Source organism: Cinclus cinclus, chromosome 19, assembly GCF_963662255.1.
Source record: "Cinclus cinclus chromosome 19, bCinCin1.1, whole genome shotgun sequence".
Classification (NCBI taxonomy): domain Eukaryota; kingdom Metazoa; phylum Chordata; class Aves; order Passeriformes; family Cinclidae; genus Cinclus; species Cinclus cinclus.
Genome location: NC_085064.1, coordinates 8,736,660 through 8,757,915, shown reverse-complemented (window position 1 = coordinate 8,757,915; position 21,256 = coordinate 8,736,660). Strand labels below are relative to the sequence as shown.

The 21,256-nt window shown below is 48.6% G+C and overlaps 1 protein-coding gene across 1 annotated transcript; it reads right to left on the bottom strand.

Moving 5' to 3' along the window:
* Positions 1–5,988: 5,988 nt before the first annotated feature.
* Positions 5,989–20,981, bottom strand: TNFSF15 (TNF superfamily member 15). Its single transcript, XM_062505941.1, has 5 exons — positions 20,964–20,981; positions 20,037–20,525; positions 12,513–12,564; positions 11,720–11,767; positions 5,989–6,524 (listed from the first exon to the last, which is right to left on the bottom strand). Exons 1-5 carry the CDS (start codon positions 20,979–20,981, stop codon positions 6,097–6,099), a joined length of 1,035 nt encoding a protein of 344 aa, XP_062361925.1. The 3' UTR covers positions 5,989–6,096.
* Positions 20,982–21,256: the final 275 nt, after the last annotated feature.

Sequence of the window (21,256 nt, the reverse complement as noted above, 5' to 3'; positions counted from 1 at the left end):
CTGATTCCCACTGTCTAATCCTAGCTGATCTAAGAAGCTGTTAACAAAACATCTCAGGGATTTGCAAGTGGATGGAAAGCAGGGGAAATGAGTACCCTCCATCAGAGTATTCCAGTGAAAACCTTCCTGGAGCCAGAGCACAGAGCCTTTCCCCAGAAACCTCTCCTGAAGCAATTTAAATGGGAAAATCTGAGTTCAAGCTGGGGAAACAAAACAAATTTTGAGAATAAGAAATCATATGGCAGATGGGAGAATGTCTCTCAGTTCTGTTGGTGGAAAGAAAGGAATTTGCACTCTTGGCAGCAGAGGAATTGAAGATAACAGCAGCCAGGATGAGGAATAAATATCCAGGGGATGCTGCTGTTCTGCTGGGAGGGTGTGGACAGCAAAGCTGGAGCTAGAACAGGGCTCTGCTGCCTTCACTTTGACTCTCATTTGGCCAAAATGTCCTGGCTGGGTTGTGCCTGTCAGCCAGGAGCTGAGCAATTGGGAACATGGAATTCCCAAAATGCTGAGTGTTTATGTGTATGGTTTTTGCTTTCTGAAGTGCAAGTGTCTCTAAATTCCCCAGGGGAAAGTCTGGATCCAACTCCACTGTGCTGAGGGACCTCTAACTGCATAAAATAAGGATTATTCCCACATTTACACACAATCAAACTGGTTTCTTATACATCAGCACTTCCTGGCTGCAGTAACTGGTCACTTTTAAATGTGATTAGTGTTTTGGGAAGGGGACCGGGATCAAAACTGGTCACATTCGTTAACTTGCATTTTTATTGTCATAAAACTTGGGAATATATAAAGAAGCTAAGTCAGTTCTTGTGGTAAAGATACATCCCAGTGCTCAGGCACAAGACAAAAGACAATCCCTTGTAGAAAATCCCTTACAGTAGCAACATGCTATTACTGGTGTGTAACACCCACATCGGGGCAAAGATCCTTGACATTTTCTGATTCTTCTAAAGAACGAATTCTCTCCTCATTTCTCACCTGAAATGATGGGCCCCTCACAAGATAAATAAAGCAAAGGACAGGGTGGTCAGTTGTGCCATAGAGGGGTGAAAAAACAAGATTCCTTCAAAATTCTGGAATATTGCCTTGAAATTTCCAAGTGAATCCCTAAAACTGTTTGGTTTGGCTGGGGACCCCCTTAGTAGAGAGGTTTGCTCATCACAGCACCAAAATCGTCCAAAATCATCTCAGCAGCATCTTTTTGGTTAATGTTTGACACCCTTGGACACTGATCCTGCCGACACCCCTGTGCTGGACAGTCCCTGCAGTCACTCCTGGATTGAGAAGATTGCTCCAAACCATGGTGGAGCTGAAGATAAACACAATTCAAACTTTCTATCCACTTTTAATTTGAGGCATGCAGATTTTACTCCTCTCATCCAGGAGCTGGTTTTTACCATGATCCCCTTCAGCCACGTGCTCGGGGCTATGTTCAGCACAAATAAATGTTGGCAGGATTGGAGCTGTTTTCTTTATACCTCGATTAAAATTTACTAAACTTCCTTCTGCATGTACATGGAGAGAGAGTTAATGCTTATTTATCAATATTCAGCTTTTAAAGGGAAAGGAAGTGGTAGGTAATGAACTCTTATGAATTTGGGATGTGCTTAGTGTTAGTTTTTTGGGGATGAAAGAGATTAGGGAAGAAGACAACTCCTAAGATCCAGAATATTTTGAGCAGTTGTTAAAAAATAATAATAATTTGATACTTCTTCTTTCAGTGGTTTTGTTCTGAAAAGTGCTTTCGGGTTCTTTTTCCTAAGAAATAGAAGGCTCAAAACTTGAAATCATATGTTTTACCTTATTTAGCCCAAGCTGCCTATTTCACCCTTTTTTTCTCCAGATTCTTTTTTTTTAAATTTTATTTTTATTTTTTTTTTTCTTTCTGATAATGGTTTTAGTTTCACAGTCCCCCAAAAGACAGAACATGTTCAGCTTGACCACAGACTTTAAGGTCACTGCTTCCCGTGACCCGATCTCATCAGCTTCTCATTTAATTGAAAATGCTGATGCCTGGGCATTTTCACATCTCCAGAAACACTTTACATTTTTTAACTCAACAAACACAAATTTCTGAGAACACTTGTGTCCTTATTTAACATTTTTGAAAACAAACATCTGATAATCCACAGTTGAGGTTCAGTCTGTTGGAGATATTTCTCTTTAAGCTCGACTTTTGTCTCACCAAAGTGGCTTTACTCTGACTTCACACCTTTTACTTCTGAGGAGGAATATCTAATATAAAACAGGGCCAGAATCAGTCCCTGAACACTAGTTTTATGTGCTGGTCACTGTTACAGTAACATTATTAGCACTGAAAGGGGGGAAAAAAGAGAATAAAAATAATTTCCATGAGCATACACGTGGGGATCAATATGCCTGCACCACTTTAAAACAAGCAATGCCACATATATTGTTTTATGTCCTATAAAATGTGTGCTAAATGTGCTCAAAGCTGGTGTGGGTAATGGGGTGCAAAAGCTCTAACTGGACTAAAATAAATATTTCTATGGCTTATTGATCAGGAGAATCACACCTGGAATGGAGCTGCAGCAAGCAAAGTTTTGCTGCTAAAATTCATCTTTAGTGTGCAGTGGACACAAATGATGTGCTAGAAAAAGGCTCGTTATTGCCAATGGGCTTCCCGGAATTTCTATGGAATATCCACCCAAAACCAAAACACATGTGTGTGTATATCCCACAGAAGGCTCTTTGAATGCCAAATGTTGCATTCCCCACTCCTCTCCCCCAGCCCTCACAGTTCCCATCATTCAGCACACCAGGACTGAGTGATGATGCCTTGGGATAGTGTTTCCCTGGAAATCTGCTGTCCCAGCCTATCAGGATTGCCTTGTGCCCTCAGAACCATCAGCTCATTTGTAGAAAAGAGATGCTTTCTGCATTACTGTCATTATCCCAGAACAGAGAGTATTTCCCTTCCAATTTTCTCCAAAGATAAACCAAATTCACCCTATCTTGCCCTTCACAGAAGCTTTCCTGCCTAACTGCTGGGAATCACCTGTCTTGGAAAGATGATTTCAAATCTTCCTTTATGAGACTGACCACTTTTTTTTCATGTGCTGGTCATCGAAAGTGCTCTACATTATCCAAAAGCTGCAGATTTTGTGTTTTCCTGAGGTCAGATCCTGTTTTGGGCACACAACCAAATGATCAAAGACTCAGCATGAGGTGTTGAGGGAACACTCCACAAAATCTGAGATATGGAAAGTCTCAGGGTTTAACAGGGAGTAATTTTGTCTAGAAGTGCCAAGAGGGGGATTTCACCAGATTTTACCCTGGTTGGGGGGGTCTCTGAGAAGGAGGAAGAGCCCTGGAAAGGAGTTGGATCACCAGAACAAGGCTGAGGTTGTGTGTGCTAAGAACTGAATGGATAATTGGGGAATATCTGCTCTAGACCCAGCTTAAAAAAATAGACTAAGCAGGTGGAGATAAAATAGGAATAAGGACTCAAGGATGGAAGTGAGCTGGCTCATAAAGACATAAGAGGATCCCTTGACTCAGAGTGTTTCCATCTGCCTGCAGGATAATTAAACTCACTTTCTCCAATCCAAACCTATTCTGAGATGTCAGTTTTCTTTGTGTGCTGGAGAAATTGAGTGTAAAAAAGGGCATTTGGATAAAGAAGTGTCCTTGTGGACAGGGCCAGGAAGGCAGGAAGGAACAAGGGATCAAGAGGACAGCTGAGATGTGGATGTGGGGAAGAAGGAGTCAAAGAAAGGATGGGAAGCCAAACTGGGATGAGGTTTTGATGCAGGAATTTGTCAAAGTCCCCAAACAGGCAGAGTTGTGCCAGGGGCCAACACTCAGTGATGAGGCTCAAAGAAAATCTGGAAGAAAGAAGACATCCACAGAGGAAAAGAGGGCAGGGCAGGGTGGCAGAGTCCTGGATGTTGTGATGTGCATAAAACAGGGGAGGACTGAGACTGTGGCATCCAGGAATTGCAGGATAGGGAAGAATGACAAAAAGTCGCTGATTTGAGATGATTTACCACAAAAGACCTGCCAGTTTTCGTGGCAGCAGGAAGGTCCTTACACCAAGACATGAAGACACAGAGATCCTGGTGCTGCCTGGACCTTCTCTCCTCCTGCTCTGCTCCTCTCCTCCCTTCCCAATGTCCTTGGCCTCTCTCCCTGCTCCAGCGGCGCCACCGAGTTCTCCTTGTCAGCTCAGAGCAATAAGTGATCTCCTTTATTGGTGGGAAGGGGTTTGCCACAGACAGAGCTGCAGGATCACACACGGGGCTGTCTCCACTACCAAGCCTGTGCCCAGTTCAGCTCTCCAGACACAACCCCTCGCCCCCAGGGCTGCAATTCCCCCCCTCAGCATCTCCCCAGAACTGAGGGGGGGACTTTGGGCTCCACCATGGCTTGGAGTGGAATCATCAGCTTAGGCAACAAAGCCTTGCTGTCATTTCTGGGCCAGAAGTGGCAAAATGGATGAAATCCAAGGAGGTGAGATGGGGAAGAGCTGCAGAGAGGGGAACCTTGTGGCTGGGGGTGGGTGCTTGGCTGTGAGACCTTGGGGCTGGTGTAGAGTTCAAATCTGTGAGGATCCTGAGATGCGTTTGCTGCAGGAGGGGAAGGAAAAGTGAGAATCTCCCTGAGAGGCAGAAAGGTCTATGGAAATGGGTAAGTGCAAGGTGGGGAGTTAAACACCCCTGAGCTCCACCAGGGTCATGTCTTTGGATTTGTCACCTTCTGTGGGGACAAGTGGTGGCCAGCCTTCACCCAGGGCCAGGCTGGGGAGTCCCTTGGGGTCAGGGCCACCATCAGCAGTGGTTGGAGCCCAAGCAGTGATTTCTTTAGTTGCATTTGTTTTGCATTAAATATAATGGAAAGCAAAACATTGCAGAGGTTTTCTCCCAAAATTTCAGTGGCTGATTTAAAAGTGTGCAAAATTTTGCTCTGTGTCTCTCTCTACCTTGTGTTTTCTTTTTCTGTTATCCCAAAGTTAGGACCTGGAGGGGACATTCCACTTTCATGCTGAAAGTGTTTTGTGTGTTCCCTAGGCCTTTTCCAGAACACTCTGAGGTTGTATATGGACTTAGAGAACTGTAAAGAATTTTTTGGAAAAACCAAAAATCTCAAGTAGCTTCTGCAAAGCACGAGATATAATTTTAATCTACTTTACAGGAAAGTTGGAAGGGATTAATTAAGCAGTTAATAATTAACCTGAGCTTTATGTTAGTGTAAGTACTGAGTAAATCTATTAATAAGGAAATTATGAGAAGTAATTACTTTTTAGAAATGAGAATCTAAAGAAGGGTCATGCAAAATTATAGTGGAAGTGCTGGAGAAAGCTCAAAACCCCCTTTTTTTAATTTGGAGTTGAGGAAATTGTACATTGAAGGTGGAATTAGTGACATAGCCTAGCTCAAAACTTGAGATGAAAATTCCTACCCACAGGTATCAACCATTCCTCCTTAGCTTACAAAGTTTTGAAGAACTTTCAACTTTTGCTTTCAAAAACACATTTTGTTTTCCCTGAAATATGACCTTCATCTTTCTGTTTTGGCTTTTGCTTGTCTGTTTTTCTGTTTTGTGTTTTTTGGGGTTGGTTTTGTTTTTGTTGGTTTTAGTTTTGTTTGTTTGTTTTGGGGTGGGGTTTTTTGTTTTCTTTTTTCTTTTTTTTAAGTTAGTTTTTGGTTTGCTTTTGTTCGGTTTGTTGTTTTTTTTTTTTTTTTTTGGAGGGTTATTTCACTTCAACCTGCAGCTTCACCTCTTCCTACCCATTACATTAAGGCTGTAGCGAGCTGCAGGGGAGAAGAAGAAGAAGATGAAGAAGAAGAAGATGATGAAGATGAAGAAGAAGATGAAGAAGAAGATGAAGAAGAAGACGAAGAAGAAGAGGACGAAGAAGATGAAGACGAAGAAGAAGAAGAAGAAGAAGAAGAAGAAGAAGAAGAAGAAGAAGAAGAAGATGATGAAGAAGATGAAGAAGAAGAAGTAGGAGGAGAAAGAAAACAGCAGAGATCTCACCCCAACACGAGCCCATAAAGCCAAAGTCCAGCAGTGTCCCCCCGATGCCCCTGGAGGGATCCCCCCACAGCTGCTGCCACAGCCCTACAGCAGAAAGGCCCCAAAGAAAGTTTTGTGCTCCTTGGTATAATCCACCAGCTTGATGTCACTCACGTTGACCATGAGCTTGTCTCCCACCTCCAAGGAGACGACAGCGCCCAGGTAAATGGGCTGGAACCAACCATTGCCGTTCTCACTGAGGGTCTTGGTGCCTGTCAGCAGCTGGGTGGGCTCGGGGTAGCTGTCAGTGACCTTGGTGATGATCTCAGTGACAGAGCTGGGCTTGTGGCTACTCTCAACGGGCCCTCGGAAGGTGACCTGAGCGTACACGTAGTAGTCCCCGGACACGGGAATCACCAGAGCGCTGCTGGAGTAACTCAGGTTGTTCTTGGTGAAGGCCAGGCCTCGCTTGTCTTCCCACTGCAGGATGGGCAGGTGGCTCCCCACGGCGCTGGCCAGGTCCTGCTTCTTCACTGCAGGATGGAGAGAGGGGGAGAGGAGGGTGGGTGAGTTTGTCACAGCCAGGGGTGTGCATGTAACCTGAAATCTCTGCTCCAAAGGGGGAAGGATTTAAAGAGGGTGAGCAAAATGCTGGGGCAGAAATGTTCTTATTTCCCAGCTTGTAAACTGAACTGGATGGCCTGCAGGACAAACGTCCAGTGGGATTTTCCAGGCTGCCCACACGGTGTCCAGGTCGGAGCTGTCAGGACTGAAAGCCAAGGGTGCTTTAGGAAGATCTTGACAGTGTAAACTGTGCTTGGGGGTCCTGGTTGTGGGTCAGACCCAAAAGGACGAGCTGCCCTTCCTCAAGGCTGAGTCTCCTGGCACTGAGAAGCAGTGGAGATGGCTTTACCTTCCCATCTCAGCCATTTCCAGAGTGCAAACCTTGTCCTTAAGTGACACCAGCACTGGGACAGCTGTACTAAGGGTTGGGGACAGGAAGAGGAAATTCTAAACCATCTTTTCCTTCAGCAGGGAATCCTGTTTCTTAGAAAGACACTGACGAGCTTGCAAAATGTCCACACTGGTCCCCATGATGTGTCACCAAGCACTGAGACACTCGGACCTCTCTTCCTGCCAAGCTTCCTTTTTAGGGGGTTGGGGTTTCACAGCCTTTGCCTCAAGCTTCTCCTCCTGAGTGCTCTCAAGGACATCTTTTGTAGAATTGCTTTTGGTTTACCAGGGTCACTGGATTTTAGCAAAAACTCCAAACAACCCACTGTGCTTTAAGAGGTCCAATGCCAAAGCAACACATTATGTTTTAAACCATTTTTATCCCTCTCTTTGCATTTTTTCTTTCTTTAATGCTTTTCTGGAACAAAATACTACATTTGGAGTCAGCCTCAACATTCCTGCAGACTTTTTCTTCCCAGTCTTATGGTGAGCTGATTACAAGCATAACTCCAGTCCTGACCCCAAGCATCAGTCTGATCCAAGCTGAGAATGCTTCCCAGGCCGCAGGGGAAAAATTAGGGAATTGCTGCCCTATTGCCTTCACCTCTCCTTCACCTCTTTGATTTCCCACACACAACAGACAGGACAATAAACCCCAACCTTTGCATGCCTTTCTGCAGGGAAGCAAGAGTTGTTTTCACTCTTTACTGACTGCCACATAAAATTGTTGTGGTAAAACAGCAGCAGTGGGAAGAGAATAAAAACCATGAATATTGTATCAGGTATTAAAATGAACCTGGAAAATGAATGATGAATGCTTAGAAAAGATTGAGGGAACAGTTCCAGGAAGGAACCGTTCCAGAGGCATTTTTAATGAGCTTGTGTTAATGTTCAAAGTTGCTTTTTATTCAGTATTTGGGGAAGGGGGGTGGGGTGTGCATGGGAAGGGTGGCAAATGGAATGCAGGTTGGAATTCTCTTGGCAATAACCATTAGGTCTAGCCTGGGTGAAATGAGTCTCAGAAAAAGGAAAGTGCTCATGTCCCAGTGGCATCTGTTTCCCTCTTTTCCAATAATAAATAATCCATGAGGAGACAGGAAGGTGTTAGGAGTGCAATTCCTTTTACATTCTCTGAGTAGCACAACGAAACAATGGCCTTTTTTTTAGTGCTGCTGAAATATCAAATCCTTCTGATCTTTTCCCAGGAGGCAAAGTGGATGAGGAAAGTATTTCTGGGAAAGGGAAGATAAATAGGGATTGTGGCAGCAAGGAAAGCTAAATTACAGAAGTATTATAAGGTTAGAGAGAAAGGAGCTTTGACACAGAGGGGGGAATAAAAGAAAGTGCAAGGGCTCCTGGTCTGCCTTCATCCAAATCCCCCTCGGTTTAGGGACTGGTCTGAATCCTGGGAAAAGCTCAGCTAGCTTTGGATCACTCTAAGGTTTGCAAGAGCTTGGAGCAACCCATCTCAGAGAGCAGAGGAAATCTTATTTGAGGTGGGAAGGATAAGGATGGATCAGAATACTTCCAGGAAACATCCTGGGCTCTATTCCATCTCGGGAATTTTGGGGGAAACTTGAAGAAAAGCTGCCTGTGAAATATTCTTTCCTTGTAGAACGACATGTTCAAAATGTCACTGACACTCAGTTCCACAATTAATTTTTATATTAGTTATAAAATAGATTTGATTAATTATAAAACATTATAAGATCTCAAATGAACTATATGACTCCTAACTTCTATAATTAGTCAGGTTTCACAGCTTTATCCTCCCTCTTAGGATGAACCTCCCTCTATAGATGCTCTCTATTTTCAAGTTAATTACTTTCCCCCATGCTTTCAGTAACAGTCAGAGAATAAAATGAATGTTCAAGTGCTTTTTAATACAGGACAGCTCCTTTTCTAGCAGCAGTTGTACTTTGTACCTGTCACTTATTTATTTATTTCCTAAATTCTGGAGCTTTACTTCCTGCAAATTCCTCTGATATAATATATATATAATAATATACCTCTGATATTAATTCATGAAGGAATTAAAATCTGCTTTTAAGAAGGAATTCATTGCCACAGTTCCTTCTATTTTCTCGCATACTTTAAATTTCTTGCATCCCTTAATTCTCCTGTCCCCAAATCCATTTTGGTTCAGTCCCTTGCCAGAAAATCCCTGTTCCCTGTCAGATTTGGGATCTATTTTTGCTGACTTTGTGGGGTTTCTGCAGTTCTTAGATGGGACAGCCTAGTCCTGAACTCTGAGTCTCAGCAAGAGATTGGAGTCTGTGGTGAAGCCCTTGTAGTGCAAGGTCCTGGGTCTGCAGGGGCTCTGCTGCTCCAGTTCATGCCCTGAGGATTTCATAAAGGTAATTTGGAAGCAGAAATGATGCTCTGCCCAGATTTTGAGGTGGTTTTGGGACCACTGCAGCACGAGGAGCATGAGCCAGGTCCTGCACCATTGGTCATCCACTGTGCCACAGGCTGGTGACAAAAAGGAACAGACCCTGCCCTGAATCTTGACCCCAAATCCAACCAAGTAAATGGGGAGGGGATGATGGCAAGGCAAGGAGAAGCCACAAATAAACATTAATGCACAGGAGAAAATGGGGCTGCAGGGAAGTCTGAGCTGGGTATTGGCACATCTCAGTAGGTAAAGTCATCAGGGAGGGGAGATCTCAATTCCACTCCGGATGAATAAAAATTCTCAGTGTGAGTTAAAAAGGCCAAGAGCAGCTGGAAGATTTATCATAAAGGAACAGACACCAAAACATGGAGCTATTCTGCTACTGCCAATTAATCAGTGCATTCCCAAAGAACTCTGTCTAATTCTCATTCCTCTCACTCCTCTGCTCTCACCTTCACAATAGATGTGCCTAAAACTAGAAAGAGGCAGAAGAGAGGTGTGGAAGAGATTTCCTACAATTTAGGATTTGTAGTCTGCCACCTTCATGTTGAAAAAGGCACCTGAGGTGGGGGAATGTAACAAAGATCAGGAGAATAAATATTTCTTCTACACCTTCCATGCACAAGTCATGGTTTCTGAGAAGAGAAAACCGGGGTGGAACCAAGAAATTATTATGCACAGAGCTGAAAATAACAGGAAATATTTTCTGCCTGCAAAAAGCTGTTAAGCTGAGAAACTCATTGCCGCAGGGAGAAGCACCAGGAATATGTTCAGGCTAAAAAAAAAAAGGTCAAAGATAATCCATAGATATTAGGTTCCTTGATGACTACACAGCACAGCACAGAAAGAGAAAATTCCCTTAACTTTCCCCTTTTCTTGCTCCTTTCTATGGCCAGCAGTGACTGGCCCTCGGTGGAATGCCAGAGGACGTGCACAGACTCAGGGAAGCTACCTGGGAATGATGGCAAAGGAATCTTTGTAAATATGGGGGCTGAGGAAATTTGGAGAAAACTGTTGGGTGTTTCCCTGTGGCAGCTGGGCTTTTGTGCAACCCAGGGAAGTTCCCAGCAGCAGAGCAGAACTTTGGCTGCTCCTCTGAGTCACTGGAACCTCTGGATGTCTCTCCCATGGGGGACTCGAAAAAACCAAATCTTACAGTAGCAGACATGGTCCTCTTGGTCTTTAAAACCTGCACTTAAGCAAAGATGTGATTGTGGGCAGGGACAGGTCAGGTTTGGAGCTCCAGAGACCCCTGTGCCAAAGGGAAAGGCACTGAGGATGTGCATCAGGAAGGAGCTTGCACATTAAGGAAAGAAAACTCTGCTGGGAAATACGTCAGCCCTGAGCTGAAGATTGATTGAGCCCTGTAGGTGGATTTAGATTGAACTCTGCAGAAGGCTTTGAGAGAAGCATCCCAGCACTTCCTGCACTTCTCAAGGTACAAAGTGCACCCTGGGGCAGCACTGGGGCGTGGGGGAAGCCTCTGCAGTGAGCTGTACTTTGGAGAGGGAGAAATAGCCTCAGGCCAGCTAGGAAACCCTTTGGCACTCATTCCATCCACACTGGAGCCAGACAGGAACTTTTCTCTGGGAATACCTAAATTTTCTACGTGGGTGGAGCTGGAGAGGATGGGGGATGTCTCAGGGCAATGTCCTCGGTGTTGTGACAGCTTCAAGGTGGTGAGATGGGAACCTTGGAGATGCTGGCAGCCCCTTGGAAAGGCATGGGAACCTCTTGGAAAGGCATGATAACTTTTTGGAAAGGTGTGATAAGTCTTTGGAAAGGTCTGGCAGCCCACCCTGTGATAGGACTTTGTGATGGCACCTTTCTAGCACAATATAAAGGCTTGGAGGGCTCAGCTTGGTGCTACCCTTTCCATGCTTGCTCTGAAATGTGTCAGAGATTATCTCACTGAAAACAGGGGGGAGGATTTATGGGAATATTGTGTGTGTGGTCTGAGTTAGGCCTTGCAGAAAAATAAAATAAAACTGGCCTGATTTTGACCTGATTTTGCTCCAAAACTTGTAATTCTTGCCAATTCACTGCTCCATGAGGGCTCACTCGAGTCCTTCCTCTGCTTTTACTGGAGGATTCAGCAGATCATTGAGACATCAGGCACCTTTTTCAGTTCAGTTACAAAAGCTGCTCATTCAGTGAAAGAAACAGCTTGGAAAAGTGGTGACATTTCTGTCAGCTGTCTCCTTCTGGGCCCTTTCCTACTGACACACTGCACTCAGTCTGGTGTGGTCAACAAGGCAAAGCTGATTATTAAGCTCCCTAGGTTTCCTGCAACATCTGCTCCTATCAGATCCACATGGACCAAGGTTACTGAACCACAACATCCACTGTAAAAAGGCTTTAGTTTTGAACAAGAATTACCTGTCAGGTGAGCTCGTGGCTTCTCTGCACTGGAAAGGGTGTCTGTAACTGAGGGAAGAGGGAAAAAATGGTGTAAGGATCTTTGCGGCTGTTCAATAATAAAATCACAAAATATCCTGAGCTGGAAGGGACCCACAGGGATCATCCAGTCCTGGCCCTGCACAGACACCCCAACAATCTAAGCCTGGGCATCCCTGGCAGCCTTGGGGCTGTGCCCATTCCCTGGGGAGCCTGGGCAGTGCCCAGGACCCTCTGGGGGAAGAGCCTTTCCTAAGTCACCAAAATGTGAGTGGTGATAGATGCCCACGAGGAAATGTGTGCAGACCCTCTCCCTTTCTGCAGAGGTCTGAGTCAGGAATTATTTGCTGTGATCTCTTATTGACAAGGTAATCTCTTACCCCAAGGAAATAAAATGCAAACGAGGGAGTTTGTCAGACCTGCTGCAGCATCAACAGGGCACATTGTGCCTGTGTCCTAAACTGCTGGAGGGTGAACAGAGGGGAAGTGTGGGGAGCACGGGCTCCCAAATGCCTGCTTGTGCTGGTTCAGGGAGTCCCACCGGCCCTGCAGAGTTGTGGGGGAAGCCTGTGCCTGCACAGCTTTCACAGCCCGGGGTTAGAAATGCTCCCATTTCACTCCGGTCCCAGTTATCCCCCTGCATCTTCTCACCCGGGTGTGCCCTGGCTGGGGTGTCTCGGCAGGGACTGGGGTGGTGAGGACAGAGGGCAGAGGGGAGGTGAGTGCAGGGATTGCAGCACTGCAGCACCCAGAGGGGAAAGGGTGGCAAACTCACCAGCAGCTACTGCTCGTTGCTTCAGAAAGCGAGAGCCCCTCTCCTCTGTGACCTGCAGGGGAGAATTACAGGCAGTCAGCTCAGAGGGTCTTGTAGGAATGATCCCAGAACGTGGAATAGCTGCAGAATAACTGTGAGTTCAGCTGGAGCTTTCTGCCTAAAAGGTGAGCCCTGACAAGACTTTGCTTCACTGCAAGATGTTTCTGCTGCTGGTTTAGAACTGCCTTTGTCTCTGAAAGGGTTCCAGGACCCTGGGGGACGTTTGTTCAATTCTGAGGCTGGACAAGCCCATGTCATAACTGGAGAGCAGCAGCAGAGTGGTCAGTGTGAATCAGCCATCCTGGGAATGTGACTCTGTCCAGCACTGCTGGATCCTCTCCTGCCCCTCAACCCATGCAGAGCAAAGTCAGAGCAAATCCTCAAGGCAGGGCATGTCTGAGCCTTTACAGGAGCAAAGGTTCCCCCACAACACCAGCGAAGAGACTGAGGCGGATCACCTCTATCTGCCTTTTGTCCTGCACCTGTCTTATCCCAGGCTAGTTCCTTAGGTCTGGCTAGAATTTTGGGTGACTTCCTGGGGAGACAGGAGCTGAGCAGATCTGAGAGACAACTGCAGGGTGAGCTCTGCTGCTCTAAGCCTGCTCTGAGCCTGCACCGAGGAAGACTCATCCTTCCTCTCATCCACAATTCCCTTCCAGAACCGAACGTTTCCATTTCCCCGAGGCAGGACGTGGCCCTGGGCCCTGCCCTGCTGAGGCTGAGCACTTCAGAGGGGCAGGACAGTGCCTGTCCCACGCCTGCCCTGCCTCACCTGCTGCACCCCTGAGTCACCTGGGCAGGCACAGCCGGGGCTCCGAGCGCTCCCCGGGCAGCTCCGGGGGGAAAGCGCTGCAGAGGGAGAGTGCTCCAGAGGGAGGATGCTGTGGGTGCTGCTGGGTGCTGTGGGATGCTGCTGGGTGCTGTGGGACGCTGCTGGGTGCTGCAGGGTGCTGTGGGATGCTGCGGGATGCTGTGGGTGCTGTGGGATGCTCCGGGATGCTGCTGGGTACTCTGGTATGCTATGGGGTGCTCTGGTATGCTGCGGGGTGCTGTGGGATGCTGTGGGTGCTGTGGGATGCTGTGGGTGCTGTGGGATGCTGTGGGTGCTGTGGGATGCTGTGGGTGCTGCTGGGTGCTGCAGGGTGTTGTGGGATGCTGCGGGATGCTGCTGGGTACTCTGGTATGCTATGGGGTGCTCTGGTATGCTGCGGGGTGCTGTGGGATGCTGTGGGTGCTGTGGGATGCTGTGGGATGCTGTGGGTGCTGTGGGATGCTCCGGGATGCTGCTGGGTGCTGTGGGATGCTGCTGGGTGCTGTGGGATGCTGCTGGGTGCTGCAGGGTGCTGTGGGATGCTGCGGGATGCTGCTGGGTACTCTGGTATGCTATGGGGTGCTCTGGTATGCTGCGGGGTGCTGTGGGATGCTGTGGGTGCTGTGGGATGCTGTGGGTGCTGCAGGGTGCTGCAGGGTGCTGCAGGGTGCTGTGGGATGCTGTGGGTGCTGCTGGGTGCTGCAGGGTGCTGTGGGATGCTCCGGGATGCTGCTGGGTACTCTGGTATGCTATGGGGTGCTCTGGTATGCTGCGGGGTGCTGTGGGATGCTGTGGGTGCTGTGGGATGCTGTGGGTGCTGCAGGGTGCTGCAGGGTGCTGCAGGGTGCTGTGGGATGCTGTGGGTGCTGCTGGGTGCTGCAGGGTGCTGTGGGATGCTCCGGGATGCTGCTGGGTACTCTGGTATGCTATGGGGTGCTCTGGTATGCTGCGGGGTGCTGTGGGATGCTGTGGGTGCTGCAGGAGCTATGGGATGCTGCTGGGTGCTGCAGGATGCTGTAGGATGCTGCTGGGTGCTGTGGGATGTTGTGGGATGCTCTGGTATGCTGTGGGGTGCTGCGGGGTGCTGCCTCTGCATCCAGCCTCACGGGGCTGAGAGGAGCAGCCCTTGGAGCAGCCTGGGTTGTGCTGACCCTCAGGGCTGTCAGGAACCCCCATCCCAGAACGTCTGTCAGGAACGCACGGGGCTGGCACGGTGCATTTTATGGGCAGCCACCAAACCCACACTAAATAAACTCAATAAACACCTCGTAGCAAAGGATTTGAGGCATTTTGGCCAATAAAAGTCAGAAACAATATTAATATGTAGATGCTGAAGCCGTCTCCTGCTGGCTGTATCTCACACAGATCAATAGAAAATAGATAATTTATATTGGCTGGGGAAGGGGAATGTTTGTGGAAGGAGAGTCAGCCTGCTTGGGGTTGGGGACTGCTGGCTGCTCCAGTAAATCCAAAGATAGTTTAATGTTTTACTGGAAGTAAACATCCGTGTACTCCTGCAGAAAACAAGTCATTTCTAAAATAGTTGCTTCAGTGTGTTTGGGAAAGAAATGGAGAAGAAAAACAGCAGGGAAAAATCTCCTTCTTGTTTTTTTTTTAATTTTCTTGCCCACCTGCACACAAATGTGTGGCCCAGCCCCAGCAGCCTCCTGGCAGAGAGTGGTGTGAAATTCCAGTGTGAGGTTGAGGGGAAATTGGTGCTGTGCTGTCCAGGAGGTTTCTGAGCCTTTCATTATGTGTAAGGACTTTCCAAGTCCTGCTTTCTGTGGTGACTAACAAATGAGTGCCCTGTTGATGTGACTCAGTCACAGCCAGGTGACTTTGTCCCTGCCCTGGTGGGAAGTACAAGGTCAGAACTATGGATTTTCTTCACACTCCCCTTGCATTCAGCCAGGTGTATTCACCTAGGAACATATTTACACATTCCTTGTGTGACATTTCCTACATATTTCCCAAGTGACTCTCATTAGTGATCCCATTCTCTTAGGATTCTGCAGCCAGTGAAAAATCAGTCCCAAAACTACATTTAAGAATGTAACTTCTGTGGAACTGTTTACATACTTGAAGCCTAACTTCTGCTGAAGCTCCTTGGATAAACTTGGATGTTGCAATCCAAACAGAGGTGGCAGGAAAATGGGAAGAAGAGCAAGAAGAATTTTGCTTCTTTACAAAACATAACAAAAAGGGTTTGTTTAAACCTAAATTTACTTGTTTCCTAAGATATCCCGTTGTAAACTCCAGGTCCAGGAGCTGCATTCAGAGATGCTGAAGGACAGAGCAGATAGAGCATGGGGATAGAGCAAGGTGTGAAATTATCCTGTTGCTTGGCAAAGGTGTTGGTGCTCTTTATTTCCCTAATTGTGCTATTTCACATGGGTATAAATATAAATACCCTACAGAAGATGTTTTAGCAGTAGACAATGCTGCATAATGACCAGGTGTCAGTAATACTTATCCTGAATAGGCACAGATGTTGTGCATTGATGGAAAGGGAGAACTGAGCAGCATGAGACAATAGAGAGAACGTTCACACAATCAGTGCTTTTCTCTTTTCCCTTTCTTGCTCCGCTGTGATTCTGAAAAGTTCACAGCCTCAATTTTCCCCTTGTGACTGTGGGGAACCCAACCACTGATGTTGAAAATCCCACCTTGAGCTGATTCACAGATATTTGCACAGGCAGTTCTAATTACCCTGGGGATTGCTGTGTGCAGAACACTTCTGGATACCTCTGGTACCACAAATGCTCAAAAGCTCCCGTGTAGATATTGCTAAACCCAAAAAGAAGAGATGATATCCAATGGCATGGGAACAGCAGCTGGCACTGCAGGCAGAGGGACTGATAAGCAAAATACCCCCAGCTCCTCCATGCACTCCATTTTCAGCAGTTTCACAGGGAGGATCTCTGCAGGTCTTGTACAGTAAATAAACTCAACTTTTTTTCTAACTCCAGAGATGCTCTGTGGCCGGGACCAGGAATTTTTGGGAGGAACTGGTCTGTGCCAGTAAAAACTGGCTTCAGCCAGAACATTCTGCTGCCCAGTGGAAGCCTGTACCCAGGGCACGTGCCCACAAGGAACACTTGCATGCAGCAGCAGTGGCCAGGCAGGGATTTAACTGGTGGTGGCTTTGGAAGGGGAATCCCAACACCTGGGTCCATCCAGGTGAGGTTGCTGCTCCTCCCCAGGCAGGGCTCCTCCTTCCCCAAAGATCAGGAAGCCTTCTGAGGTTCTCCTTCCTTTACAGGCAGGCATGAGGGCAGATCTTTCCTGGGATTTGTTGCCAGCTTTCTGGCAGGATCCAGGTGGAGCCTCTGGGATTCTCTAACTCCTCCTGCTCTGCAGCAGGTCCCTTCTCCACTGCCAGCTGACACGGCCTAAACCTGGCACACAAGTGCGTGTCCAACCCTTGGGATGGGGTTTGGCATCTTCTTTATGCTGCTTGTGGCCCTGACATGCCAAGGATGCCATGAAAAATAAACCCAAACACCACAGGCCACAGGACTTGATGCTCTGTTGAGTGGGATGCTGAGGCAGCCAGAGCTGCTCTCCTCTGCCATTCCATTGATGGTTCTGGGAACTCAGACTGAAATTTGGCTTTCCTTTGAGGAAGGACAGCCCCTCCTCCAGCAGGGCACCACTATGGCCTGTATATAGATTTCCTGCTTATAACACAAGCCACATGTTCTGGTTTGAAAAACCCAATTTCCTCTCCTCACTCTGGATTGAGGAACAAAAGAAAGTGACTTCTCTTTCCCAAAGGAGCAGTGGAAGGAGCCTGGAAGGTGTCCAAGGAAAATCATCTCTAGACTGGAATTCTTAATTCAAGATGCATTGTACCATGACACAGAGAGAACACTGGTGGCCCACACATGTGGCTGTAATGACATAATTTTCCCTGCATTTCCTGAAAGGGACATCTCCAGCCCAAGAGGTGACTTTACAGGATCACAGTAAACCTGGGTTGGAAGAGACCTCCAGGATCAAGTCCAACCCACACCCTAACACCTCAACCAGACCATGGCACCAAGTGCCACATCCAGTCTTTTTTAAAATACATCCAGGGATGGTGACTCCACCACCTCCCCAGGCAAAGCATTCCAATACTTTGTTATCCTTTCTGTAAAAATCTTCTTCCTAATATCCAGCCTATATCTTCCCTGGTGCAGCTTGAGACCGTCCTCTGGTTCAGTCAGTGCTGCCTGGAGAAAGAGACCACACACACCTGACCACAACCACCTTTCAGGGAGCTGTAGAGAGTGACGAGGTCACCCCTGAGTCTCCTGACTTTGCAACCTTCAGAGGCAGCAGGTGCTGCCAGGTACACCCACGGTGAGGCAGGGATGCCCGAGGTGCCTCACCCTGCAGCAGCGTGCTCAGGTACACGCCCCTGTTGCACAAACCTCGCTGGGCTTCCCTTCGCCCCCTTGCTCCAGGAAGGATGCAGGAATTTACTCCATCTGCTCCTCACCTGCTGAGTCCCTCCCTGCTCCCAGGACTGTCCCCAGAGCACCAGAAGGTGACACAATGGTGTGTGGGCAGAGCTCTGTATGGCAGCCAGGGGTCAGGAGGCCAGTAGTCACCTGGGGCAAACTGGGGGCTGCCCACTCAACCCAGAGTGCCCAGGGCACCCCCACCCCAAAACCAGTGCCCCAGAGAGCTCTGCCACACGCGGCTGGTCCCAAAACTCCTGATCCGAGCTGTCTAAGGGCCACACGGGCATGGAGTCATTTAGCAAACTTCCAATGCAGAAGGAAATGCAAAAATACATTTTCCTGAGAGCTTTTATGCCCAGAAATATTCCCAGGGACTGAGCCACCCTGAACTTGCACACTCCTGGGGGATTTGGCTCCTTGGGGAATTCACAGCCAGGCACACAGGCAGACACATCCACCCCTGTGCGCTGTCCGGCTGGACAACGCCGATGAACACGGAGAGCAGGAGAGTGAATGAAAAGTTGGGAACAGGCAGGACCCAGCTGAGGGCAGCTCCTCCCACGGCACCCCGGGCACCCGGCCAGCCCCGATGACTTTCCTCTTCCTCCCTGGGAGTCGCAGAGCTTGTAGCTCTTCTGATCACCTCCTTACATCATTGTGGGAACATTACGTGTTGCTAACTGGGAGCAGGTGCACGGGAACGCACACCGGCGCTGCAATTCCAACGCTTTACACTGCGCTTTTCCGCTTGAGAAACCAAACCCGCTCACAAAAAGACTTTTCTCTGCTAACCCTGGCAAGAGGATCACGAGGCAGGAATGCATTGGATTGATTAAACAAGTTAACATTTTATTACTCTTCCCCTCCGAGATTGTTTCGAAACGGAGCTGTTCTGCTCTCGTGGGACACAAACAAACCCAGAGCAGCAGCACACTGCCCAAAGCACCTCGTGTCTCTTACCCCCAGCCTCAGGCAGCACCCAGCTTTTCAAGCTCCTCCACGTCCCGCTCTGCTGTAATTCCACACTGGTGGAACTGAAGGTCCCCAGATGCTGTCAGAACGTGCCCAGCCCCTGAAGAGAGCGGTGTTCTGGCACCTGCAGGTAGGGCAGCCCGGGTTTCTACAGCTGGAACGCACGGCAGTGACAGGGGCAGGGCAGCATCGCGGCTCACACACTCCAGGAACTGCCAGGTTTAACAGCGCCAGGGGCTGCGCCAGGTCAGAACCAGGTGAGACAGAGGATGCTGCAGGCTGAGCTCGGCATCACTCGGGCACAGCCTCGGCGACACCCCGGGGTGTCAGCACAGGCACGGCTCTCACCCTCCCTAAACACCCCGGGGCTAAACGTGAGCCAGGTGACAAACCTGCCTTCGAGGGCACCGAAAACCACCCCCCTTTCCTCGGACCCTTCCTCCTAACGAGCTCTCTGATTAACCGGGGAATTTCAGACCTGAAGCTAAAATTCGAACTTAATTCACCAGACCTACAGCATGGGGCACTCCGGCTGAACTCCCAGCCTCCCGTGGGAATAGGCACTTGCACAGGGGATGGAGCAGCGTGGAAGAGGGCTGGAAGCAGCACAGCACGAGTTTGTACGGCTAGGAACAAAGTGAGAGTAGTTGTCTGGCAAAGGAGAAGAGATGAGAAGAGCCCTGGGTTGAGAGAAAGTTATAAGGGACAGTTAAAAACAGGATGCAAAGTTTACGGTAAGACTCCCTTAATTGTCTCAAACCAGATCTCTGCAGAAATTCACATTAATAGTAATTAATAATCCACAGAGCTGTAGCTGTCAGCTCAGTGACGGGTGTCTGACCCACTGACATCAACAGATCTTCCTGAAATCAGACACTGCGAGGGGAAGCCGCAGATTTAATCCAAAAGGAGGGAGGAAAATGAATCATAGGGTCAAAAATCTGTCAGAAATCAGTGCAGAGACACTGATTTCCACCAATCAGCGATTTTTTTTTTTTAAGCATTCCCTGCGGGACAGCAATTAAAGTTTTAAAGTCGCGTACTCTGCTTGTGATCTCGGTTTAAGTAAGGAACCGTTAGTTAAAAAAGAACGAGCAATAACCAGATTTATCCTCGGGGTAAGGAAGAAGGGACGCAAACAGCGAGTCTCACGTGCCCTCGAACACGAGAAATCCATAAAGAGCATTAAAAGAACTCCGCAAAAGCTCCGTCCGGAGGCGCGGGGCGGACTCAGGTGCGCCCATGCCTTACCTGGTTGCCACAGGAGCGGGGCAGGTTGCCGACCAGCAGGTACGCGGTGGGCAGCATGAGCAGCAGCAGGGCCAGCAGGCACAGCAGCAGAGCACAGCGGATCCTCCTCAGGTCCTTGCGGAGCTGCATCCCAGCGCCGGGAGCCTCCTCGCCCATCTCCACCGCGCTCTCCATGGCAGCAGCGCCGGGCTCGTCCTGCGAGGGAGCCGGGCACCGCCGCACCTCTCGTGGCTCCTGCCCTGCATGGAGACCCCCATTAAATAAGAGCCGGGCCGAGTGTGGGAAGGCACCGGCGCACACGCGGTGCCTCCCTCCCTCCCGAGGAATGCACCGCCTACAATAGAAACCGGGGAGCGCGGCGCTGCTGCCCGCGCTGCCCGGCCCGCTCCTGCCAGCCCCCTCCTGCTGGAGGAAGCCAGGAAAGTCCCGGTGGGTGGAACCAGGATCAACCCCGCTGCTGGCCTGGAGGAGCTCCGCCGGCTTTTCCGCCTGGCGGAGGGAAGGTGAAAGCCGTGGCAGTGAAAGTGAGAAGCAGGGGCAGAGCGAGAGGCAGAGGCGAGCGCAGCCCGGCGGGTCCTTCTTTCCCAGAGAAAGGGGAAGAGGCTTTTTTAGGGAAGGTGAGAACGACGGCAAGCAAGTGACCCCCAAGAAGGGGTCTGCTTCTCCGAAGTGTTGCTTCGTGCCCCCATTTTAGCGGAATTCACAAGAGCTGCCCGTTGCTCAATGTGCACCTTCTGCACCGGGCGATGTGCACCTTCTGCACCAAGCTGTCCAGGCTTAGGCCAAAAATCACATATTCGTCTGCTCTGGGGCTCGTCTTCTCTCAAATAATCTTAATTAAAACTTTTAATTAAAAAAAATGTGTTATTGCTACTTGGAAAAGTGTGGTTTTACTGTAATTGGGGGGGGAAATGATGTCAGTCTTACTCGACTGACAGCTGCCATCCCTGACAGAGAGGGGCTGCAGCCTGTGGGGATCCTCTGGAGCTGATCAGCAGCACAGCCAGGAGGAACAAGCTCTGCTGGCAGCTGATGTCCAGCTGGAAGGGGTTCCTGTATCCCAGGAAACTTCCTTCCTTGCTCCTTCCCACTCTGCAGCAGCCCACTCTCCCCCCAAGGAATTCCACTCATCTAGGAAGCGCTTGGCATGGAGATGTTGCCATTTAGACTTGCCTTACTGTTAAACTTGGATTTATTTATTTACTTAATTTTTTTTTGTC

Excerpts from the sequence above, each read along its gene's own strand:
- TNFSF15 (XM_062505941.1), bottom strand. Across the intron at positions 12,565-20,036 it reads CCCGCTCCTGTGGCAACCAG|GTCACAGAGGAGAGGGGCTC; the intron begins GTAAGGCATGGG and ends TCTCCCCTGCAG. Across the intron at positions 6,525-11,719 it reads GCCACGAGCTCACCTGACAG|TGAAGAAGCAGGACCTGGCC; the intron begins GTAATTCTTGTT and ends TCCATCCTGCAG.